The sequence below is a fragment of the Callospermophilus lateralis genome, chromosome 15 (assembly GCF_048772815.1).
Source record: "Callospermophilus lateralis isolate mCalLat2 chromosome 15, mCalLat2.hap1, whole genome shotgun sequence".
Classification (NCBI taxonomy): Eukaryota; Metazoa; Chordata; class Mammalia; order Rodentia; family Sciuridae; genus Callospermophilus; species Callospermophilus lateralis.
In genome coordinates this window covers 67,377,051-67,402,370 of record NC_135319.1, presented here as the reverse complement: position 1 = coordinate 67,402,370, position 25,320 = coordinate 67,377,051, and the positions used below count along the sequence as shown (strand labels likewise).

Genomic DNA, 25,320 nt, shown 5'->3' with positions numbered 1-25,320 from the left:
AAAGAATGGTCTAAATACAGATAATGCCACAAATTGTCTCTTGTCTGACCCCCAAACTCCCAAGTCCACATGAAAAGGAACCCCAGAGTTGGATCTCATCATCAGATAACCATTACCCCAACTTGGTAGATAATTAAGCTAGAATACAACAGGCTTCATGCATTAAATAGTACTTTTGAAATCAAATTAGTTCCAAGAACTTCAGCTACAGAATATTTTCTTAAAAATTGAAAATGCCACAATTCCCACAACAAAATAAAATACAAAACAATCTCTTTACATACCCTCTTGGAATTCTCTGCTAATGGCATCACTATTTATTTCTAGTCTCCCCTGCTCTAGAGCCATAATAGCTTGAACTCCTTACCTTAATCAGTCACAAGAGCCTTGAAGCTCTTCACAATCACTGCTCTCTTCAGGTTTTCAATACCTGGTTCCTGGATTGTTCTATTGGTCTCCTAATTTGAGTTCCTTCCTTTACCTCTTCTCTAAGGGGTTCCATATTTCTAGACGCTGCATCCAAATTCATAATTTTCACTAACTCCTTGTTATCAGCAGAACTGTATTTGTAAATCACAGTTTGTATCTGGACCTTCTCCTGCCCCAGTCTCTGTTTCATTCACATATGGGAAATGCCTGGGCACCTATGAGCTGGCTTGGCCCCTTCATCCTTGTTGAAATATCACCTATTTTACAGGTAGGAGAGGTAACAGCCCCAGTCTGCTGTAGTCTTGCCCTCCACATACCTGTAGCCTTTAATTCAACCAGCAGTTTGGGTGCCAGTTATTACTGGACTGCACTGCATCATTGGCTGTCATTTACTTCGAGGCTGGATAGCTTTTTACCTTTTCAATTAAGTGGATGCACTGATAGCCCCTGGAGCTAGGGACTAGGGAGGGGTTTTCTCCCGCTTTGATGACTAGATAATGAATCAAATTAGTATTTTCACACTGTCCTGGGAGACTGGTTCCACTTGAATGGAACTTACTGGTCTGGGATTTGAACCAGTGCACCACACCTGTGATCACGGGCAGGTGAGGGAGGCTAGATTAAAGCTACGGTCCTATTTGGTACATTCTCTGGGTCTGCTCACCTCACGCTCAGCGGAGCGTCTGGGTAGCGGTTCCGTACCGGACCAGGCTACTCTTGACCCTCTGCAGCCGCCGTCCACAGAGCCAGCTGAGCCCCAAAGGCCTTAGCGAGCACTGGCTCCGGCGAAGGCTGACCCCTGACCTGGGCTCTCCGCGCAGGTGGGTTTTCCCCGCGGAAACCCAGAGACCTTGCCAGGGGCGCTATTCGTTCTCTGGAGAGCTTCTCAGGGAGCTCGCTAGCTGCTGAGACTTCAGCATGCACTAGCCCCGCCGGCTGGTCGAGTTCGCCCTCGGGACTCCGGCCAGGGCTCCTCTCAGAGACCCTTTTAAAGCGACCATCAGATTGCACCCGGGCCCACTCTTCCAGCTGCCCCGGGGTTGCCCAGCCGAGTCTCTGAAGCGCTTCCACGGCACCTTTCCATCCAACTTGGGCCCAGACCTGGGGTGGTCAGGAACCCGCACCTGTTCTCTGCGTCCTGGCGGGAAGGCCTGTCCCGACTGACCCTGGTGCGCCGTGTGTGGCCGACGGCAGGAGAGTAGCTGTGCTGACTCTCCTCCTTAGGGACTGGACTGCCAAGGGTAGCTGGCGCCCTCCTTCGCTGCAGATTGACAGGTCATAGCGCCCCGCCCCATCTCACCCCCACTAGGTCCGTAGCCAGTCTAACCCCCGTGGAGGCCTCTTTTTGCGAACAGGTGCCTCTGAACCAAGCGGATTAAAAGCCTGTTTTCCCAGTTTCTAGACTGCCAGCGATTTAAACCCTTTATGGAGTTTAGATTACTAAAAGGCTAAAAGTACGGGCTCTTGAGGCTGACTGGCGATCTTGGCCTAGCCAGTTGTCTCTGTAAAATGGAAATAACGATAGTATTTATTTAATAGAGCCACTGGGAGAAAAAAATGAGATATTCATGTCAAATGCACAGTTGCCAATTGCAGCTCCTTCTTTTGGTATTAGGGGATCATTCCCCCCAAATGTGACAATGGCTGTGACCAGCAGGTGGCACCGTGACTGAACAATGTAATCAGAGGATGCTTGATAGAGCCTCAGGTGTTTAGAGGTCTCTTGGAAATCTCAGTCTGATTGGCAGCCTTAAACTTTCTTCAAGGTGGAAAGTTCATTAAAGATTAAGTAATATTACCTTCTGTTTTTGTAGGTCAGCAGATCACAGTCCTAGGTTTCCTTCCTCAAGTTCAGTGTCTTTATTTTTATTTTTTTAGTTGTTGATAGACCTTTATTTTATTTATTTATATGTGGTGCTGAGAATCGAACCCAGTGCCTCACACTTGCCAGGCAAGTGTGCTACCACTGAGTTTCAACCCCGTACCCAGTGTCTTTATTTTTTTAAAAAAACATTCTGCTCCCTTGCTGTCTTGTTGGGATGGGATTTTAAATATGCATTAGAATTAGATTGAAAACCATACAGTTAATATGGAAATATGCATTCACTGAACAAATATTTATCAAGCACTATGTGCCAGTCATTGATACAGGTACTAGTTATAACATGGTGAAACAAAGTAGAAACAGTGCTAGCTTTTATAAAGCTTATATATTAGTAAAAAGAACAGCAATGCAAAAATAAATAATTACAAATTTCTATGAAGAAAAAAAATTGAGGCTGATTTTGATTAGGTGGGTCACCTCTCTGAAGAGGTTAGACTGAGTCCAGAAAGATATGATAAAAGAGTTAGTCATGCAGAGGGTGAAGGGAAGAGCATTAGAGTATAGGGAACAGCATTTGCAAGTCTCTCATGTAGGAAAAACTCAGGAAATAATAAAAGGCTACTTTGGCTTTAATATAATATGTAAGAAGAAAAGTAAGAGATGAAGTGGTAGACTGGAGCTTGAATTTTATTCTGAGTGTGATAGAGCATTGAAAGATTTTATGCATGGACCTCCAGAATCCTAATTTTTGTTTTAGAAGTTCATTCCTGCTGTGATGTAGAGAATGAATTGGATGATGGATGTAGCAAGGAGATAACCAGCTGGAGATTATTGCAGTAATCTGGCTGAGAGATGATGGTGAGGGAAGATATAGACCAGAGAATCCCATTTTATAAGACTAACTTCAGTATCTTTGCTATGTCTAAGGAGAAATATTTGATTAGTAATTGTATATAAGAACTTGGCACTAAAAGGAGAGATTTGTGTTGATGATATTAATTTGGGAGTCAAACACATATGATGATATTTGAAGCCAAGGAAATGAACAGAATCACTGAGAAATTATGTGGTTTGATAATTTCTGGTTGCTCAAGGCCCAATGGTTTAATTAGCAGAATATCACCATTGGGCCTTGGGCAACCAGTGTGGTTAAATGTCTGTTGGGCTTTAAGGAATTAGATTTCAATAAAAGAGCTGTCCTTAGTATTAGGGGATCATTCCCCCCAAATGTGACAATGGTTTGACTCAAGAGCCCTCTTGTATTTGTCAATCTGTGTTGCCCTGAAACAAAATCTTAGTGGAGAGAAACAAAATCAAATGTCTATTGATGCTCCCTGGATCTGGACCTTAAACTTGCTGGTTTCTATTTTCAGTGGGCCAAGAGGCATGTCAGTTTTCTGCCACCTACAGGACAGACAATGAAGCTGAAGGAACTTGAGCGACCAGCTGTCCAAGTGTGGAGCCCAGCCAGTCAGTATCCTGTGTATCTGGCCACAGGTATGGTGATATTATGGAGCCACTGAAAGTACATTCATTGAGGAAAAATTTAGCACCTAAAATTCATTATTGAGTATCAGAAAAAGTTTAAGATCATAGAAAGGTGGGGATGACTCACTGCATAAGCAATGGGATAGAGATTTTTTGGGTACCTGGGATTAGTCTTGGACTATTGTTCAAGGATAGGCCCCTTATGCTTTCTTTGGAGCCCTCTCCTGTCCTTCCTTTCCACTCCCTAACCCATTTATACTTTAAATCCATGTGTGTATTGTTGCTCATATGCTGCCTCTTTTTGACTTTTCTTGTGCCTAGGAACACCTGCCCAACAGCTAGATGCCTCCTTTAGCACAAATGGCACATTGGAAATCTTTGAGGTTGATTTCAGGGATCCTTCTATGGACTTGAAACAAAAAGGAGTCCTTTCTGCCTCGAGCAGGTACTCTATTTGGACTATTGATGGATATACGGGGCAAACCCTCATGATGATACTCATGAAGAACTTCTGGGAGTAGTGTATACATCTCAGGGATCATGAGGAGTCAAGTGAGGGGAGAAGGAGTTTTGCCAAGCAGGAGAGAAGTTAATTCTGGGCTTATTTTGCAATAATATTTTAAAAAACAACCAGCTTCATCTCTCTGGTCAGCAGCAGCAGCAGCAACAACAACAACAGACAGCACATATTACAGAGACATCTCACCAGAGCCTGGACCACATGGACCTCATCTCTCTTTGAACCTAGAGATGTTGGCTCTTTCCTCTCTTGGCTCTTGTGAAGCTCACAATGTTATACAATATCATCCTTTTCTGCCAATAGGGAAGAGAGTGAATGATCCTTCTCATTGCTGTTTGGCATTGATTAAGTACTCCTGGATTTCATGGCTCTGGAAGACAAGGTACTCATGGATTTCATGGGTGATATTGTGAAACCGCAATTAGGAGAGGTTCATTCATTCTCTTCCTAGTTGGCAGGTTAGGCTAGAGGAGGCCTTGTAGGCCTTGATAAGTTAGGTATTATTGTTCATTGAGCACATACGCGTGTGCCAGACACTGCTAGGGGCTTTATACTTTATTCATTACTCAAAATAAGCTCAAATGTTAATTACCATTATTTCCATTTTACATGGGCAGGAACAAAAACTCTGAGAAGCTAGGATTTAAGTCTAGGCATATATGAGTCCAATGCCTACCTTCTTTCCTTCTTTCCATTATTCCGCTGCCTTTTAAAAAAAATGTTCCCTTTTCTCTCTCCTTTCCGCTGCATGCTCAAACCTCCTTTTTTTTTTAAGAGAGAGAGAGAGAACTTTTTTTTTTTAATATTTATTTTTTAGTTTTTGGCCGACACAACAACATCTTTGTTTGTATGTAGTGCTGAGGATCGAACCCGGGCCGCACGCATGCCCGGCGAGCGCGCTACCGCTTGAGCCACATCCCAAGCCCTCCGCAGCCTTTTTAAAAAGTATTTATTTATTAGTTGTAGTTGGGCACAATACCTTTATTTTATTTATTTTTATGTGGTTCTGAGGATTGAATCCAGGGCCTCGCACGTGCTAGGTGAGCATTTTACTGCTGAGCCACAACCACAGCCCTATTCCACTGCCTTTTTAAAGGTTTTGTAAAGGTGGGACTTAACAGTCTGAATCAATGTTCTGTAAGTTTTTATCTGATCAGAAAAATGTGAATATTCATTGTACTCAAGTTATATATTCAATATAAATAATGTATGTTTTACTGTACTATTAATAAAGTGTATTTTCTATCATTTTATAGGTTGAATGTATAAATCTTCTTACAGCCTAGTGAGTAATCTTGCTCACCCTACTTTGGTGATTATTTTTCTAAGCAGGATATGGTAGCACATGCCTGTAATCTCAGTGACTTGGGAGACTGAGGCAGGAAGATTGCAGTTCAAGCCCAACCTCAGCAACTTACCAAGGCCCTAAGCAACTTAGTGAGACCCTCTCTCAAAATAAAAAAATAAAAAGGGCTGGGAATTGGCTCAGTGGTTAAAATGCCTCTGGGTTCAATTTCCAGTACCAAAATAAATAAATTAAAAGGACTCGGGATATAGCTTAGTGATAGAGTGACCCTGGGTTCAATCCCAAGTACCAAAAAAAAAAAAAAAATTCTTTTTTTCTAGAAGGCAATCTTATATCTGATGGTTGGTGAACCCCTGTGCATTTCTTAGTCTCTCTCAGAGATTAAATATTTAGGCAGAAATACTCTCTTCTTTCTTTTCACAGTTTAACCTAATAACTCTTTTCCCTTTCTTTTTTTATGGTAGTCTCCTTTTACTTTTTTTTTTTTTTAAAAAAAGCTTCTTCCTGTGACTCTTCAATATTAACTAGACATACACTTTTCAAAATCTTCCCCTTTCCTCTGCTTGCCCTTTTCACCAAATATATGCCTCAGCCAAATTTAGGTTATGAAGATTTCCTTATTCTCAATCCATGAAGTAGCTGAGAAATATTATCTATCAAAAATATCTGACTGCGGGCTGGGGATGTGGCTCAAGCGGTAGCGCGCTCACCTGGCATGCGTGCGGCCCGGGTTCGATCCTCAGCACCACATACAAAAACAAAGATGTTGTGTCCGCCAAAAAAAACTAAAAAATAAATATTAAAAATTCTCTCTCTCTCTCTCTCTCTCTCTCTTTAAAAAAAAAAAAATCTGACTGAAAGAAATGTTATGAACCACTGGGTGGGTATTGATAAAGGGCAGCCTGAAGCATGAATAAATGAAGAGAATGAATGGATAAGTGCTTCTGGATGCAAGCAGAATCGATGCAGATTAGCATGTGCACTGAAGCAAGTGATGTTTGGCTTGTTAGATGAAGTTCACTCAAGAAGAAATGTTTCTGAGCAAATTATAGTATTATGTCATTGATTGCAGATATAGTGGCTTTGGCTAAATGAAGTCAGAGTCCAGTGTGTGATCTGCTATACTATGCTCTGTCTACACTGAGGTTCTAGGTCTCTGAGTAGCCTCTGTAGGACATATCCTCTAAATAACATGGAGAGAGTAGGTGATCTGTTTTCTATTGTTCTACCTTTATCTTAATTCTAGGTAGCCAGAATGCTGTGATATCTTTTTGGATGCTTATGTAAGAGATAGTACTCAGAAGAAAAAGAAATCAGTTTTTCTGTTCTCAAGACTTGCATTTTTGCTAGAGGCATCAAGTTCATAGAGTGGAGAGAACATGGGCTTTGTTATTGGATAGACCTAAGTTCAAATCCTGGCTCTTCCACTTACTGTCCTTTTGGACACAGTATTCAACTTTTCTGGCTCTGCTATAAACATTTCTTCACTAGCAATTAGAGAAATGCAATTAAAACTATGGCGAGGTTCAGAATACATAGTAGGTATTCAGGAAAGCAGTTTGTCTCTCCAATAGCCGTTGCTCCATTCCATTGCCTTCATTCTCCAGCTTGGAGCACTGCCTCCACCATTCTGATGTTTAAGGAAACTTAGATTTCCCCAACGATTTTAGCCTGGATGTGAACAAACTCTTTTTTACTTTAGTTTGCTTACATGAGGTTGGGATTTTTCAAAATAAACCTTACTAAGCAAATGAAAGAAAAATCCAAAGTGAAGTTTCACGGAAACAAGAACTTTTACACTGCAGATATTTCTTCCTTTTTTTTTTTTTTTTTTTTTTTTTAGGGAGAGAGAGAGAGAGAGAAGTTTAATATTTATTTTTTAGTTATTGGTGGACACAACATCTTTGTTTGTATGTGGTGCTGAGGATCGAACCCGGGCCGCACGCATGCCAGGTGAGCGCGCTACCGCTTGAGCCACATCCCCAGCCCCCTTCCTTTTTTTTTTTAGAAAAAAAATCTTATTTGTTCTTTTTAGTTATACATGACAGTAGAATGAATTTTTACATATTATACATACATGGAGTATAATTTTTCATTTTTTCGGTTGTACGTAATGTGGAGTTACACTGATTGTGTATTCATTTATGAACATAGGAAAGTAATGTTTGATTCATTCTACTGTCTTTCCTATTCCCACCTCCTTCCCTCCTCTTCATTCTCATTTGTCTAATCCAAAGTACGTATATTCTTCCCTTCCTACTCCCTTATTGTGTGTTAGCCATTCACATATCAGAGACAACATTCAGCCTTTGGGTTTTTTGGGGATTAGCTTATTTTACTTAGCATGATAATCTCCAGTTCCATTCATTTACCAACAAATGCCATAATTTCATTCCTTTTTATGACTGAGTAATATTCCGTTGCATGTTTTCTTTACCCATTCATCAGTTGAAGGGCACCTAGGTGGATTCAATAGCTTAGCTATAATGAATTGAGCTGCTATAAACATTGATGTGGCTGTGTCACTATAGTATGCTGATTTTAAGTCCTTTGTGTATAGAAGGAGGAGTGGGACAACTGGGTCAAATGGTGGTTCCATTCCAAGTTTTCTAAGGAATCTCCATACTGCTTTCCAGAGTGGTTACACCAATTTGAGGTCCCACCAGCAATGTATGAGTGTACCTTTTCCCCCACATCCTCACCAACATTTATTATTACTTGTATTTTGATAATTGCCATTCTGACTGGAGTGAGATGAAATCTCAGCATAGTTTTAATTTGCATTTCTCTAATTTCTAGAGATGTTGAACATATATTTGTTCAACCTAATTTCTACAGATGTTTTCATATATTTGTTGACCAATTCTTTTTTTTTTCTTCTATGAAGTGGTAGTTCCTTCACTGAAGATATTTCTAATCATAAGGTGCTAAATCTTAGTTGAAGATGAGCTTTAATTGGTATAGCATCCTGATCTCATAGGCCTCAGTTTTTTCTTTTTATTCTTGTCTCTTTCATCTTGCCAAAAGCTTCACCATGAGCTGGATGCTAGGGTTGCTTCTAATTTTATGAAATTCAGTGTCTTCCCCTTTTGTTTTAAGCTGTATCTAGTACAGTGGTTCTCAGCCATGGATGATTATTGGAATCACTTGTGTGTGCTCATGTTAAAAATGTAGTTCTGTGATCTTCGCCCCCAGAACTCCAGCAGTAAGGAGTTCCCAAAATTAGAGGGGGGAATGAAGCCAGATTTAAAGTTGGGTAGTCAGTGTAGTTAGGTAAATCGGGTCTAATATCGAGTAAGATCCAAAATGGAGGCCATGAATTCCAGGAAAAGCAGAACTACTCTTGGAATGTTAATGAAGTCCAGGAAAAGCCCAAGGCCAGAGCCCATCCCAAAGAAATGTTAATGAAGATTACTTCTTTGCCCCACCTGTGCCCCACACTTCAGGCCTTCCCACCCACATTCCATCACTGAAAGAACTATAAAAAGGGGAAACAACTGTACTTCCATGGATTCCATCTCTTGGGTCCCCTGCTTCCTCTGGGAGAAGTCTTTTCTGCTGTCCTTTAATAAAGCCTGTACTTTCTACTCTGAAAAAAAAAAAAAAAAAAAGTAGTTCTGATGTCTTATCTCTGGACATTCTATTAATGAGGTCAGGTAGGAATCAATGAACCTATATTTTCTTTAGGAACCACCCATCATTCTGTAATACCATACGGTCTCCATTATTGTCATAATTTATTCACATTATCTTGGGAATCCCTTTTGCAGAGAAACTCTCATGTTTAAAGGTTCCCATCTTTTTATAGAAACTCTTTTTCTATACCTTCTTCTTAAACCTCTCAGTTCCTTTTTCAGGATAAATTTCATCTTTTTTTTTAACTTTATTTTTTAAAATATTCAAACTTATAGGAAAATTATAGAAGAGTATGATGAACAATCATGCTTTTCACCCAGAGCCATCAGTTATTAACATTTTGTCATATTTGGCCCCCCTCTCCCTTCGCTGCTGCCCCTCCTCCCCATGGTTATCTCTGGTTCTTGTTCATTTTCAGAACAGGTGTTGACACTACTTGAGCCCACTGAGTGATCAAATCCCCTACCTTGCTTAACTTCACCCAGGTGTTCTCTATCATGATCTCTCCAGATGCCAGCTTCACCCTCACTAGTGAAGGATTGAACAACAAAAATGTACTTTCTGCCTGCATACAGAAAGAAAACCATTTTGTTATACTCTGTGTACTGCAACTCAGTCCCTTTGATGGCTTTTTCTCTGCTCCTGATGAACTCCAGTCCTTAGATGATATGGAAGCCTCTTAAGCCAGTATGGACACATTCTTCTGTAAAGATCAGTACAGCCTTAGAAATCTGCTTTCTGCTACCACCAATTTGCCTTTCTGGTGGTAGCAGATCTATCATTGTGTTAGCTCCACTGTTCTGCCTCAGATGCCAGCTGATCTGAACTGGCGCTCAGTTGTGCACTCCTGATAGGTTGACTCTGCTTGAATGCCTAGCAAATAAATTCCTGCCCTTTGCTGTTCCCAGGATGTGAGAATATTTCATGGTAGCTATGGATCTCATGATATTTGGTGTGAAATCTTACTTTTCTAAAGGGCTGTGGAAATGTCCTTGGTTAGCAACTGTGTGGGTACTTCATATCCTTCCCTGTAGGTTTTACATGGGACCAAATTTGTCTGCAGAGGATCCAGGGTCTATTTCTTTTGTGCAAGAAACTGGCACTGTCTTGTATCCTCAAAAGCATCCTCAGAAAGCAAGAAAAAGTGTTTCCCATCTGGAGCATTTAATGTTTCATGCGCCCATATCTCTATTGCTGGCCCATTGCAGCCATGTGGCGGTTCCAATGGGCTAGCCATGTGGGAAAGGCATGGAGTGGAGAGGTTCTTGTGTCTTTTTCTCACTTACAATTTGAGAGAAGAGGGAATAGCAGTTGTGGATCTAAGCAGTTAAGGAGAGTTGGGTCTTCCTCTCAGTGGGAGGCAGTACTTTGTGATATTAAGAGCTCAGGCTCTGGAATAAGATGGGCTGACTTTGAACCTTGATTCTGCCACTTCCTAATTAAAAAATGAGGGTGAAATTACTAGCATTATCTATAGAGGACTTACAACTTCTTTGAGCCTCAGTTTCCTTAGTTGAAAATGTAGATATTATTAATACCTTATAGATGACTTAGTAATACTGAGTCATCTAATATATGTAAAGCATTTAAAACAGTGCCTGGTACATAATAAGTATTCAATAAATATCAGTTGCTATGATTATTATCTGGCTATTTGAGTTATGAGGATTAAATAAAGTCATCTATTTGAAGTAGTAATCACAGGGCCTGTATAACCCCAACATTAACTTTAAAAAAAAATACTCCCGGGACTGGGGATGTGGCTCAAGTGGTAGTGCGCTCGCCTGGCATGCGTGCGGCCCGGGTTCGATTCTCAGCACCACATACAAACAAAGATGTTGTGTCCGCCGATAACTAAAAAATAAATATCAAAAAATTCTCTCTCTCTCTCTCTCTCTCTCTCTCTCTCTCCTCTCTCACTCTCTCTTTAAAAAAAAAAAAATACTCCCATACAGAACAGAGGCAATGACTTTCCTAATTTCTAGTATAATATAGGTGGAATATTTTTTTCAGAGAAAGGGTAGGACAAATTAGAGGAGAGTTTCATTCTCTGTTTGAGAAATAAAGGAGGTGGGCAGTTCTCAGCCTGGGGTGCTGATGTCTTGATAAAAGGCAAAGGCTGCTTACTGAGATGGACCTAAGTTGGTGCTGATGCTGGTTCTTCTTCTTTATAGGTTTCACAAGCTGATCTGGGGAAGCTTTGACAATGGGCTTCTGGAAAGCTCCGGGGTTATTGCAGGTGGTGGAGACAATGGCATGCTTACTCTGTACAATGTGACCCACATCCTGTCTTCTGGAAAGGAGCCTGTGATTGCCCAGAGACAGAAGCACACAGGAGCTGTCAGAGCCCTTGACTTTAATCCTTTCCAGGTACTATAATTCAGTGATCAAACATGGCCAAGCCATGGAGCAACAGGTTTGAATGGAAGCATTCACTTGTAGCCTCTGGGATGTAACTCAGAACCCTTTCCAGGCTGCAGTGGAGGCTTTGGATATCCTAACTGTGGTCCATTTCCCTCTTTCCTGCTCTCATCTGTTTCTCAGATAGTTTATCTCCACATGCATTTTATTCACACAGGGCAACCTGCTGGCCTCAGGGGCAAGTAATTCTGAAATATTCATTTGGGATTTGAATAACCTGAGCGTTCCAATGACCCCAGGATGTAAGTCACAGGTGAGGGGGGGGCTCTCTTTGCCTTGGGGCTATTAGGGTGTACAGCTGATCTTTCCAGGTAAAGTCTTGAATTCTGTAGTCAACTGGAGAACAGTAGATTTCAGACTTTACCACTGGAGGGCAATAAACTCCACAGACTAACATGCTATTGACCAGATAAGAGTTGGGATGAAGAGTGGTGCAGGGGCTGTGTGTGGAATGGTTGGTTTGTGGTTATTAGCTGTTTTAAAAGTTTTTGGAATGAAGATGAAGGACAGGTGTAGCAAAAGACACTGAGAAAAGGAATGGAAGTGCTACTTGTTATAGTGTAGGTTTGGCGGGGTTGGGTAGGGCTGTGGGCTCAGCAGAAAGGGAGCAAAAGTAGGACCCTGGACACACCATTGTCCTTTTTTTGTGGTGAGGGTCAGCATTGTCTCTGTATGTATCAGGATGCAGTCAGGATCTGGTATGTCTTCTGTCTCTGAGTGTGCCTCTCTGTCAGTCTGTAACTTTGGGCCCATCTTTTTGCTTCCTGGTTTTTCTGTCTTACGCTTATAGTATCATGAGGTAAGTTAAGTATGAACTTGATGGCACCTTGTATCCTGCAAGTAGCATTGGATTTTCTTTCTGCCTCACTGTCTACGGGGGTCTTGGGTATCTATGTGTCCTTCCCTCTTCACCTTCCTATTTCTCTCCCTTCTGTTGTAGTAGATAAGAAGACTGTTTTTAAATCTTGCCTCTACCCTCTCAGGAGAAATTTGGGATAGGAGTAAAAACCAAGCATGTCTGTCACCCCCCAACCCCTACCTCATCCACTTCTATATCAGTACCCCAATGCATCTTCCTGGGAAAATTCAATTTCCAGTTCTCTGAGACTATCTTAGTTTGGGGAGCCCCGTGTCTATTCTTGGGCTTGTGGGTGTTTGGAAGAAGTGGAATAGCAGATAATACTTGGTCCAGGGAATAACAATACCCCCACCTCCCCACACCCTGCCTCAGCAGCCCTTAGAAGACGTCAAGGCACTCTCTTGGAACCGGCAAGTCCAGCACATTCTATCTTCTGCTCATCCCAGTGGCAAGGCAGTTGTATGGGATCTCAGGAAGAATGAACCTATCATTAAAGTCAGTGATCATAGCAGCAGGGTGAGTAGTAGAGGCCAGAACATAGGCCTGGCTCTGGCTTCTCTTTTGCACCAAGCACTTGGAGCTGTTCTGCCCTAGGTCAGGGTTCTGCTTCAACTTTTAGACATGTGGATTCAGCCCCTTTGTTGGTTTCCTATTAGGAATGAATGCTTGGGGAAGGTAAATAGAACTAATTTGGAAGCTTCTGCCCTTCCTTATTTATTCATGATTATCACTTATCTCCTGATGACTGTGGTGTTCCCAGTCACATAAAAGAGACATAAGACCTACCCTGAGAATGGTCCCATCCCTATTGGGCAGAAAAGAGTTTATAACAATAAGAGTTAGATTATGTCACCCATTGAGATCTGATTTGTTCACAGATGCATTGCTCGGGCCTGGCCTGGCACCCAGACATTGCTACCCAGTTAGTGCTGTGCTCAGAAGATGACCGTCTCCCAGTGATTCAGTTGTGGGACTTACGTTTTGCCTCCTCACCCCTGAAGGTGCTAGAGAGCCACAGCAGGTAGCATCCCAAAACCTATCCACATCTTCTGTGGGTTTGGAGGGGGCATAACTGACCTGGGTAGGAAGCAATGAATTGCCTCACGTTAGCTACCAAACATCCTTCCTGGCCTCAAAGCCATTGCAGTGAACACATAGCTAGCACTAGCTCGAGTCATAACCAAGAGAAGTTCTTTAGATCCTGAGGTTATGGAGAAGAACCTGTGATTCCATCTAATTTATAGGGAGGGGGCAGGGATGGCATTATGAGAAATATTTGAGTTGATGTTTAGTCCCTGTGTTTTCTATCACTATAACAAATACCTGAGATTATCAACTTATAAAAAGAAAAGTTAATTTTTACTCATAGTTTTGGAGATTTCAGTTCATGATCAATTAGCCCATTATTTTCAGACCTATGGTGAGGCCGTGAATCCATGGCAGGAGTGTCTGGTAAAGTAAAACCAGTCACCTAATGACTAGGGAGCAAAAAAGAATAAAGAAGAGGCCAGAGTCCCATAATTCCATTTAGGGCACACCCTCATGACCCAAGGACTTCTCAGTAGTCCCACGTCTTAAAGGTTTCACTATGTTGCAGTAGCACCTCTCTGGAGACCAAGACTTTAGCCCATGGACCGTTGGGGCATACTTAAGATCCAAAGTATAGCAGCCCCCTTGGGAGAGTTCCTAGGCTCTGATCTAAAGGTAACATTCATTTTTCTACATGCTGAGGTAACCTCCTCCAAGATTTCTCCTTAATAAAAACTATTTGGCTCCTGTCTATCTTGTGAAAGGTCTGGCCCTGAAGCAGTTCCACAATCTATTCTTTCTAGCTAAAGGGACCTCTTGCCTTTATACCTCTTCCGGGACTTCTGAGGATTAGGTCTTCACTACCCTCTTTGGCTGAAAGCACTATAGAGATGAGTGTACATGTGATTCATACTGATTTTTGATCCTACTCTGGAGAAAAGAAGGCCATTTAGCAGTGACCTAGGGGAAGAAGGATTGTGTACCACGTAGGGTTCAGGCTCTGGAGTTTGACTTCGTTCTGGCTGTACAGCTATCTGAAGGCTACTTAATTTTTCAAAGTCTTGTTTTCCTTACTTGTAAAGTGAAATTAGACCACCCATGTTATAGGGCTGAAATTTATCTAAGATATATAAGGCACCTTGCCCATTGTAGGTATTCCACAAATGCTAATTCATCTTTCTTTTCCTTTTTAGAGGAATTTTGTCAGTGTCATGGAGCCAAGCTGATGCTGAGCTGCTGCTCAGTAGTTCCAAGGACAACCAGATCTTGTGCTGGAACCTTGGGAACAGTGAGGTAGGTTGGTTCTCCTATGGGTGTGCTGGGATAGAGACAAGATGGTTAGAGGAATCCCAACTATGAGCTTATGTGCTTTGGGTTTCCTGGACTATATGGTCCCTAATGGTTGTGTTCCCTTCTGTTAGGTGGTGTATAAGCTACCCACACAGAGCAGCTGGTGCTTAGATGTTCAATGGTGCCCTCGGAACCCTCCAGTGTTCTCTGCTGCCTCCTTTGATGGCTGGATCAGTTTGTACTCTGTCATGGGTAGGAGCTGGGAAGTCCAACACATGGTACAGGCTGACAAGGTTTGAAGGGCTTGGTGGAGAGTGATGAAGGGAAGGGGCTATCTTTATATCTTTTGCGGGAGAAAGAAGGACACATGGCCTGGAAAGAAATCTCTAATCTAAGCCTGGGGGCTATTAGAGATGGGCAGACCAGAGTTCTGGATTTGGGAGGGCAGCCCCTTGCTTCAGTGCCCATCTTCCTGGGATGGTATGTTTCTGCTACAATATAAAGGAGACTTTCACCTTAATTCTTGTTTTTGGATGTTCCCTTGAATATTTTAGGTATATTAAACCACAGTGCTGGGACCATTATCTCAGGCGTATGGACTGTTTTATACTTCCCTCTCTCCTACAGATCCATTTTTTCACACTCCATTATAGACTTTGAACATAGTAGGCTTTCTAATAGCCTACTGTGTGGGAGTCTCACCCTCACTTCCAGTTCCATCCCCATTCTCATCCCTTGGAACATGAGAGTCTGACTTTTTTAGGTTAAATTGGGTGTCTCAAAGTTCCTCCCAAAATGGAGTTTGTAGATGGAGTTCCTGGCTAAACTGCCACTTCAAGCAGATGATGCAGATGTCTTTCCCCCTAGATCTCCTCTTCCTTCAGCAAAGGCCAGCCTCTTCCACCATTGCAGGTACCAGAGCATGTGGCCCAAGCATCATTGATACCTCCCTTGAAAAAGCCCCCCAAATGGATTAGAAGGCCAGCAGGTGTTTCATTTGCTGTAAGTGTCATGGGTATATGGTGTGGTTGTATATGTGGAGCCTTGCATGTGCCCAGCAAGGAGTGAAGTTCATTAGGAGGTTTAGTCCCATTGCCCCTGTCTCAGTTATTCTAGTTTCTCTTTCTACTCGTCAACCATTCCGAACCCTGCTTTCTGTGTCTAAAAACAATTGATTGTTTTAGACCTCTTGGTTATAGAGAATGGCTTAAAATTCCACCTGAGATTTCCCTAACACTTACATATTTGAACTGATGAAAAGGAGTACAAAGAAGGAAAGAACATAGGTTCCAGTTACATGTGACTCCTTTCTGTTCCATTAATAACTCCTCAGCTCCCTTGCCTCTGCTGGTACCTTACCCTACTGAGCCCATTGAATCCTCCTGCGGCCTTTCCAGGCCACCCACTTACATACCATCTTTTCCATGATGCCTGATTTTTTTTTTTTTTTGGTATCAGGGATTGAATTCGGGGTCACTTAGCCACTGAGCCACTTTCCCAGCCCCCAACTTTATTTTTTATATTTTATTTTGAAATACGGTCTTTTTAAGTTGTTCATTGCCTCACTTAGTTGCTGAGGCTGGTTTTGAACCTGTGACAAGATGCCTGACTTTAACCCTAGTGAAACTTGACCTCCCTTCTGTATTCCCGACTTATGTTCTAACTGTACTAAAGTTATTCGTATACTTTTCTTAAGGCCTTCTAAGTAATTGAGTCCATAAGGGTAGGGACCATGTCTTGTTCATTTTTATATTCCAAAAGCAGTGCTCCTCAAATTTTCATGTATATAAAAATCATGCGAGGATCTTATTAAAATTCAAATTGTGGCTTATTTGGTCTTGGGTAGAGCCCAAGATTCTGATTTTCTAACAGATTCTTAGGTGATATCCTTGCTGCTGGTCTAAGGATCAACTCTTTGAGTAGCAAGGCCCTGAAGCATCCAGCACAATGCTTTAAATAAAATATCAGAATTGAGTTGAAAACATATATATAAAAATAAAGGTTCAGGGGCAGGGGTTATTGCTCAATGTAGAGTGCTTACCTAGTCCATGTGAGGCACTGGCTTTGATCCTCAGCACCACATAAAAATAATTAAAGGTATTGTGTCCATCTACAACTAATACTTTTTTTTTATTTTAATATTTATTTTTTACTTTTTGGCGGACACAACATCTTTGTGTTTGTATGTGGTGTTGAGGATCGAACCTGGGCCGCACGCATGCCAGGCGAGCGCACTACCGCTTGAGCCACATCCCCAGCCCCTACAACTAATACTTTTTTAAAAATAGAGGTTCATGTTTTTAGAGCCAACAACTTAATTAGGAAGGTAAGATGAAGACACTGAAGCAGCAGTGAGCTAAAAATAAAAAAAAAAGGAGGTAGGTAGTGATATGAAGAATTCTGGGGTCAGGAAGCCTGAATTCTTACCACAGCTCCATCATTTATTAGCTGGGTATCTTTGAATAAGTCACTTAACCTTTCAGGACTATAGTGTTTTGTTTTGTTTTGCTACTGGGATTGAACCCAGTGGTTCTGTACCACTGAGCTGTATCCTTAGCCCTTTTAATTTTATTTTGAGAGAAGGTCTCACTAAGTTTCCCAAGCTGATCTCAAACTTGAGATCCTCCTGCCTCAGCCTCCCAAGTTGCTGAGATTGTAAGTGTGTACCACTGCACCCAGAAGATGTCAGTGTTTGTTATCTATAAAACAGGGATAGTACCTGCCAAGCTTAAGTTAGTGACTTGTCATGAACCTCAGATGAAAACCATGTAAGCACCTTATGAAATTGTCAAGTACTATGAAAATTGAAATGGTCTGATGTAATGGTTTTGTTGAGTTCTAAGCTGTGGTGCAGAATTTGTGCTATAGGAATCCACAGAGAAAATAATTCTGACTGGAAAATTCACTGAGGGTGTGAGTCTTTGGAAAGGAAATAATGAATAGGGAGTAAAGCTGTAGTTGTCAACCTTGGCTACACATTGAAATAACCTGAAGCTTTAAAAAATACTGCTGCTTGCCCCTTCCTTCACACACCAAGTTTCTGATATTATTGTCTGGGTTAGAGTCTGGCGACACTGGATAGCTCTCCAAGGTGGTTTTAATATGCAATCAAGGTTGAGAACTCCTGAAGCAAGGGAGTTGCCTACACTCCTATTTTGTGCCAGGTGTTTTATGTCAAGTATCAAATTTGGCAAGATGGATGCTGCAGGTAGAGGTGGTACTGTGTGTCAAGGCACAGAAGTAGGGATCAACTGGGCATTTTGGTGATGTGGAGTGATCATATAAATGAACAGAGAGAAAGTAATGCTGGGAAAGGCAAGTTCAGCCCTGACTTTTTGAGATTTTGATCACATTAGAAAGAGCAATGTAAGTGTTTTCTTGAGGCCTGTGAAGCCATTACCATCTCCTAAGTAGCAAAGGTGATACATGAAGGCAAGGGATGGCAATCAGATTAGGAAAGAGAGTGGAATGAATTGGACATAACTTTTCTTTGTTCATATATGAATACATGACCAGTGAAGCTCCACATCATGTACCACCACAAGAATAGGATCCTAATTAGAATAATTTTATACTTTATGTACATATAATATGTCAAAATACACTCTACTGTCATATATATCTAAGAAGAACAAATACTTAAAAAAGAAAGAGGAATGAAGAAAAAATATAAAATCAATATGTTAAAGAGGAAAACAAACAAAACAGGTGGTACAGCAATAGGGGAGGATCTGAGATTTGGGTTGGAGGAGGAAAAAACCAAAACTAAGGGCTAGCAAACTCCTCCGGTAATCTAAGTGTGTCAGTACTGGGAGTAGGACCTGGTGGGGGAGCTTGGCTGCAGTGGGTATGAAGACTGTGAAATGCCAAGGTATTTAGGCCAGGTGCCTGAGAGAGTGGTGGTGCCAGGATGGGGGAGGATGAACACCAAATAGTGACGTTTTAAACAAGTGGAACCAAAAATGCAAGAAGTGGTTTTGGTATGAGATACGTTTAATACTCAATTCCTGATCCTATTCCACTCCCAGGGGCTCTCTTTTTATTATTTTCCTGCCCTAGGGTAAATCAATAGCCTTCCCTGTGATCCTGACATGGTGTTAGTTTTTGGCATGAAGGTATAACCTTTGACTTTCTTACTTTTTCTCACCAGTTTGGGGGGAAGCTGGTGACTTTTGGCCTTTCCAGTACCCCTGCCCAGGAGTTGCCACAGCCTTGTCCCCGCCTTGTCTTCATCAGTCAAGTCATTACAGAATCTGAATTCCTGATGAGGTCACTTGAGCTTCAGGAGGCTTTGGGATCAGGAAATCTCATGAAATATTGTCAGAACAAGAGCCAGCAGGCTTTGCTGCCATGTGAAAAGATGCTCTGGCAGTTCCTGAAGGTAGGAAACTTGAAGGCTGGCCGCTCATCAGTTCCCTGGAACTCTAGCTTCTATCAACTCCAGGAGATGCACTACCACACTGTGGCCCAGATTGCAGAGGCTAATCCCCTCGGTTTTTCCTGTGTCCTCTAGACACAGAATCTTCACCCTGTATGAGAGGCTTAGAGGCCACTTGTGAAGATGGGGAGTGTAAGAGATGTCTTCCTTGATTGCTGCTATTGCTGATGCTCAGGATACTTTATCAGAGCCAAGGAAAGTTTTCACAGTATCATGCCAAATGCAGAGGAGTTGATGGGAAGGATGGAGAAAAAGAAGGAAGGGAAGAAGTTTAGCTGGAAGGATGCATCATCATAAGTAGGCTTTGAGTTTGTTTCAGATAACCCAAGGGGAGTCCTTTTGGTGGGCCTCGGGGTGCAGGTGCCACCCTGGAGGCATGGATTCAGTTCTAGTTCTCATTTAAAGTCAAGTTGCTTATGGCACCCAGGAAGAGTACTACATCTGTCAAAAGAAATGAGCAATTAAGAAGTCTGAAGGAAGAAAGGGAAGTAGCTGGCTGACTTAGAATCTTTAGGATTCTAAGAGGATGAAAAAAAAAATAGAACAGGGTTGTCCAGGGGGTCTGTGAGAAATTTGGGGTCTATGCATCAGACATACTAGAGCTTTATGAAAGTATACATCCGGATCTAGGAGAGAGGAAAGAATTTGAGAAAGATGTAGGAAGAAAGAGTAAGAAATGATGTAGGATACAAGCTCTAGGAATGGCAGAATGGGAAAGAGAACAGAAGTAATCAGGAAGTCAGTCTTTGTACTGCTGAGCAAGAAGAAGAAAAAGAAAGGTGGCTTTTCTGAGGGCACTATGATAGAACTATATTTGAGGGCACACTGGCTCAGCTGTTTAGCTTGGTGCAGGAGGAGGGTCATTCACATTCATTTGGTGAAGACTTTTCTGTTATTCTCTGTTCCTTAGGTGACTTTAGAGCAAGACTCAAGAATGAAATTCCTAAAGCTTTTAGGATACAATAAAGATGAGCTTCTAGAGAAGGTAAGCTACTCTTTACATCTGAAACATGGACTTAATGCAGAGAACAAGAGAATTCTGCCAGAGAAAGCCATCTCAGAATACTACTTTATGGGCTTAAGTAATACATAAATGAGAATTTTACTTCTTGAATTTAGGCTTTTTCCCTGGAAGGTAGTTGAAGGATCTTAGTTCAGTTGATGGGCATGGAGGTGGGAAGAGAACTTCAGCCTTGTTTGAACTAGAAAGTGTAGTATTAAATTAGATCTCTCTCTGCAGGTGACCACATGGTTGAAGAGGGACTTGGGGCCAGCAGAGAGCCCTCAGCCCAAGAAAGATATCTTTAACAGTAACAGACAACAAGTCTTCTGCAGCCAGGTATGATAAAATCCCAGCCAACCTTACCTGGTCTAGTATAGGGCACCAGTCTCTAGAGTATCTTCTATACTGGCACTTTGCTGTGCTCTCAATAAGGTGCTTAATTTCTGTAAAAATCTTCAAACTCCCAACTCTTTTGGAACCAGAATAAGACACATAAGCTTTGGGGTTGGAAATGGAGCTGTGTCTGAATAAGCTCTTCTCAAATCTTACTGGTTAATTTTTTAGTTTTTAGTATTATCTTACCCAAATAGTAGCCATACGTAGTGATACAGGCCTGTAATTCCAGCTACTCAGGAAACTGAGGCAGGAAGATTGCAAGTTCAAGTCCAACCTGGGCAACTTAGTGAGACCCTGTCTCAAAATAGAACATTAAAAAGATTGAGGATATAGCTCAGTGGTAAAGAACCTCTGGGTTTATTTCCTATGTAATCACCTCTATCCTTCCTTACACAGGCCTCCAAACATACCACAGAGGATGCCTCTGCATCCTCAGCCTTCTTTGATGAGCTGGTTCCTCAGAATATGACCCCATGGGAGATCCCCATCACAGAAGGTACCCTTGCCTTAAAGAAGAGAAAATCTCTGCTTGGGAGCAGGTGGGCTCAGAGTTCTTGGACTTGAGATAGTCCTTTTTTGTCTCCTGCTTCTTTCCCACCATCTTAAATATTGGCAAGTATCTTACTAGTTAGAGCTCTCTCTGGTTATATTTTTATGGATGATTTCCTGTAGAAAATTTTCTACTAAGATATTTTTTACTATTCTTATATCATTTTTTGAAAAGGCCTTGGAACTTTCCATGCTGAGCAAGCACACATGATAACCCATGATCTTGCCTCATAAGTCCCCTGTCTTGTCTTGAATCTTGTCTTTAGAGACCTGTCACCCCTGGACACCTCACTACATATTATTGCTAAGGAATGAAACTTGAGGGTTTTCTTGGGAGCAAGGAAAGCTGAATGGGATAGAGACAAGAGAGGGTGTGCTGTAGACCCTGCAGTGGACAGGAAGTGAGGGGAGGCTAATGTGGAGGGGATGCCTCTATCTACAGACACTGATGGACTCCTGAGCCAGGCCCTGTTGCTTGGGGAACTGAGTTCTGCTGTGGAGCTGTGTCTGAAGGAAGAGCGTTTTGCTGATGCTATCATCTTGGCTCAGGCTGGGGGCACAGATCTGTTGAAACGGACACAGGAGCGCTATTTGGCCAAGAGGCAAACCAAAATTTCCTCGGTAATTGTTTATCATGCAGAGAAGAAGGAGAGAGATTACCGGACCTTGTCAGATGGAGGCTTACACCTTGGGACTGGTGTTTAGAGTACTCTAATTACCCTTACCCTACTCAATTGTCTAACAAGAGGCCTGCTCATGAGTGTCTCTCTTAGTACATCTTTGTGTGTGAGACTGCTGCCCATGTGGATGGATGGCTGAGGGCCTCCTTTCTTCTCATCCTATTATAGCTTCTATCCTGTGTTGTGCAGAAGAACTGGAAGGATCTGGTGTGTGCCTGTAGCCTGAAGAACTGGAGAGAGGCACTGGCCTTACTGTTAACATACTCAGGGCCAGAGAAATTCCCTGAGCTCTGTGGTAGGTGTGGTCCTAGCTTTGGGATAAGCACTATGGCTTCAGCATGGAGTTAATGGACATAAGTAAGGAGGAGGCAAAGAAGCAGCCTGAACTCTGGGAGGCCAGGCTGTACTGTTAGAGCCAGGGTCTGGCTCAGCCAAAAAGCATGGATAGCAGTTCATGTCCCTATTTCCAGTAGGGATCATTTATTTTTCTGTTTTACTTTTGTGTGTCACATCTTAATGTGACAGCTTTGCCTTTCACCAGAGGGCAAGGTTAGCCTTAGTGTAATCTTAAAACCAGGTAGCTACTTATTTCCATAGCTCATGATCCTCTACTTATTTCCAAACAGAGAAGAGAGGAGCAGCATGGGGAAACTGTGTCATTAATGAAATTTGTATCTCTCTGCAGACATGCTGGGGACTCGCATGGAGCAGGAGGGTGGCAGGGCATTAACCTCTGAAGCTACACTCTGTTATGTATGCTCAGGGAATGTGGAGCGGCTAGTAGAGTGCTGGGCAAAAGGCCACCAGGCCTCATCCCCCATGGCTCTGCAGGTACCTTTTCTCTTTAGGATTCTGGCCACTCCATATCAGGCCCTCTGGAGAGGCTAGTGGTGGGGATGTGCAGAGATAACAGAGGTGGGTCTTCTGGGTACAGACTAGAGCCAAGGTGTTGGGGAGGAGCAAAAGTCCCTCAGTGTCTGGGATCTTCTCCTAAGGTGAAATGTCACTTCTTTCCCTCAGAGAAGAATAAGCAGCAGCTGCATGGGCATTAACCGTCATAAACTTTTCCCATTTCAGGTTTGGTTATACAAGTGGTTTCAATATTTGAGTAGTTAGTTGTAAGCCTGGATTTTCCATTAGCTTCTGTGAAAATTTCTGTGAATCTAAATTGTATCAGATGCTCATTGAATGACCAGAGAAGATAGGGGTCACAGATTCACAGAAAGACAAAAGTCACACATGAAACAATTACAATAACAGAGTCTATGGTTGATGGTGCACTAGTAGAAAGGGTAAAAAAAGCAAAAAGAGGAGGCAGAGATTAGTAAGAATCCAAGACCCAGATAAGTCCAGTTGAACCCAATCCCAAACAGCTTGGGAAATTAGGCCAAGTGGTCCTTTACTGTCATGTCTCAAATATATTAGCTTCTGCCTTTAACTGGGTATGGATCAGATATTAGTAACTTCTAGTGCCAAAACAGAGGCTTATACTAAGCACTGTGGGACTTTAGGGAAGGGGCTGATTTTTGTCTGGGGAAGTCATAGTGAGACATTCCTGGGTGAACTGCCTGGATTTAGAGAACAATGTGCTTTGAACAGGTCTGACCACCCTCATCCTTGTCCCTATAGGACCTGATAGAGAAGGTAATGGTCCTTAACAGGAGCTTGGAACCTCAGCAGGCTCCTAATGTGATGAGCCCAGGCCCTACCACAACCTACAGGATCACCCACTATGCCAACCTCCTGGCAGCTCAAGGCAGCCTTGCCACTGCCATGAGCTTTTTACCCAATGACTGTGCTCAGGTGAGTGGGGCCATGTGAGAGAGCAAACCATTTCATTCTGTCATCTAACACTGGCTGAGCATTTCCACATTTCAGGAACTATGCTAATGCTGAATCTCCTAGGATAAATAAGAACTCATCCCTTAATTCACAATATGTTAGGGGAGATCAGATATTAGCAACTTCTAGTGCTATAACAGAGGCTTATGCTAAGCACTGTGGGACTTAGGAAAGGGGCTGGTTTTATCTGGAGAAGTCAAGGAAGTCTTCCCAGTGGTTAAAACAGTTGAGCTGGACCTTTAAAAGTGAAGTAGCTTACCATCAGATGTAGGGTTTTCTAGGAAGAAAGACTAGCCAAGAGGGAGTATGCAAGTGTTTGTCAAGGACTAGGGAACTTTGAGTTATTTATGGTGTCTAGAGTATAGAGGATCATTGGAAGCTTGAGTGATAAAAGGGCCAGTCTTCTAAGAGAAGATGTTTGCTTGTTTTCATTTTGTTAACATGGCTCTTCCTTATTACAACTCTTGTAGCCATCAGTTCAGCAGCTAAGAGATCGGCTTTTTCATGCCCAAGGTTCTGCTGTCCTGGGTCAACAGTCCCCCACTTTTCCCTTTCCCCGGGTTGTTGTGGGAGCTACCACCCGCTTCAAAGAGACATCATCTTACAGATTGGGATCCCAGCCTTCTCACCAGGTAAGACTTTATTTGTTAATTCATTTGTTCACTCATTCAAAAATACTTAAATTCCAGACATGGTTCTAGGCACTTGGAATATGTTAGTGAAAATTCCTGATTTCCTAGAATTCTGTTACCTTTCTAATAATTATTTATTGAACAACTACTAGCCTTTTAGAACACAAAGGTACACAAACTATGATCCATACCCTCAAGTAACTCATAGTCTAGTGAAAAAATAGATATGTAAAAAATAACTACAGTAAAATTCATAAATGTCATGATTGGGCTATGGGATCACACAGAAGAAAGCAGTTTATTCTGTGTGTGAGCTGGCAAAGTTACAGTTCAGGGAATGCTTTAGAATAAGTATGATGCTTGATCTGAGTCATGAAGGTTAAAAGTTATTTAGAAGAGAAAATGGATAGGTGAAGGCTGATTTAGGCACAGGGAATATAAGCAGAGGCTTTTTGAGGAAAGACTGATTATTTTAATGGAATTTCAAAATAGGTGTATGTGGTCATGGAGTGTGAGGTTAATGAAGGTGGAGCAATGAGTAGGAGATCATTAATGATCCGACATTCTGTGCTGAAGCATTTAGACTTGTCCCTTAGAGCACAGAGAAGTTACTGAACACTTTTGTCTAGGGAAATGGCACGATTATCTATGTGTTTAGGAAGGACAAGGCTCAGGGCAGTTAGGAAACCATAGCAAGAGATGATGAGAGGCTGTGGCTGTGGCTGTGGCCTGGTGGTAGAGCGCTTGCCTAGCATGTATGAGGCACTGGGTTTGATCCTTAGCACCACATAAAAATAAAAAATAAAATAAATAAATAAAGGTATTATGTCCATCTACAACTAAAAATATTTAAAATAAAAGATGATAAGGATATGAAAAACCAATAACTGGATAGGGAGGTTATATTTAAGATATTTAGTAGATAGAATTCACAGAAATTGGTGATAGTTTAGAGGCTTGCATGTGGTAGGAAGATT

The 25,320-nt window shown here is 42.0% G+C and overlaps 1 protein-coding gene across 6 annotated transcripts in view; it reads left to right on the top strand.

The window, feature by feature from the left end:
- The first annotated feature begins 1,165 nt into the window (after window positions 1-1,165).
- Sec31b (SEC31 homolog B, COPII component) overlaps window positions 1,166-25,320 on the top strand; it is a 32,472-nt gene continuing 8,317 nt past the window's right edge. The window contains exons 1-19 of one of the 6 annotated variants that reach the window (XM_076834991.1): window positions 1,166-1,250; window positions 3,628-3,751; window positions 4,064-4,187; window positions 11,379-11,574; window positions 11,783-11,878; window positions 12,860-13,000; window positions 13,363-13,505; window positions 14,707-14,806; window positions 14,935-15,096; window positions 15,671-15,805; window positions 18,954-19,184; window positions 20,152-20,226; window positions 20,482-20,580; window positions 21,037-21,136; window positions 21,632-21,810; window positions 22,038-22,164; window positions 22,555-22,700; window positions 23,499-23,672; window positions 24,182-24,343. In XM_076834991.1, the coding sequence (XP_076691106.1) occupies window positions 3,673-3,751; window positions 4,064-4,187; window positions 11,379-11,574; window positions 11,783-11,878; window positions 12,860-13,000; window positions 13,363-13,505; window positions 14,707-14,806; window positions 14,935-15,096; window positions 15,671-15,805; window positions 18,954-19,184; window positions 20,152-20,226; window positions 20,482-20,580; window positions 21,037-21,136; window positions 21,632-21,810; window positions 22,038-22,164; window positions 22,555-22,700; window positions 23,499-23,672; window positions 24,182-24,343 (2,469 nt within the window). In that variant the 5' untranslated portion in view covers window positions 1,166-1,250; window positions 3,628-3,672. The other 5 variants (XM_076834992.1, XM_076834989.1, XM_076834990.1 and 2 more) reach the window with 5 other exon arrangements.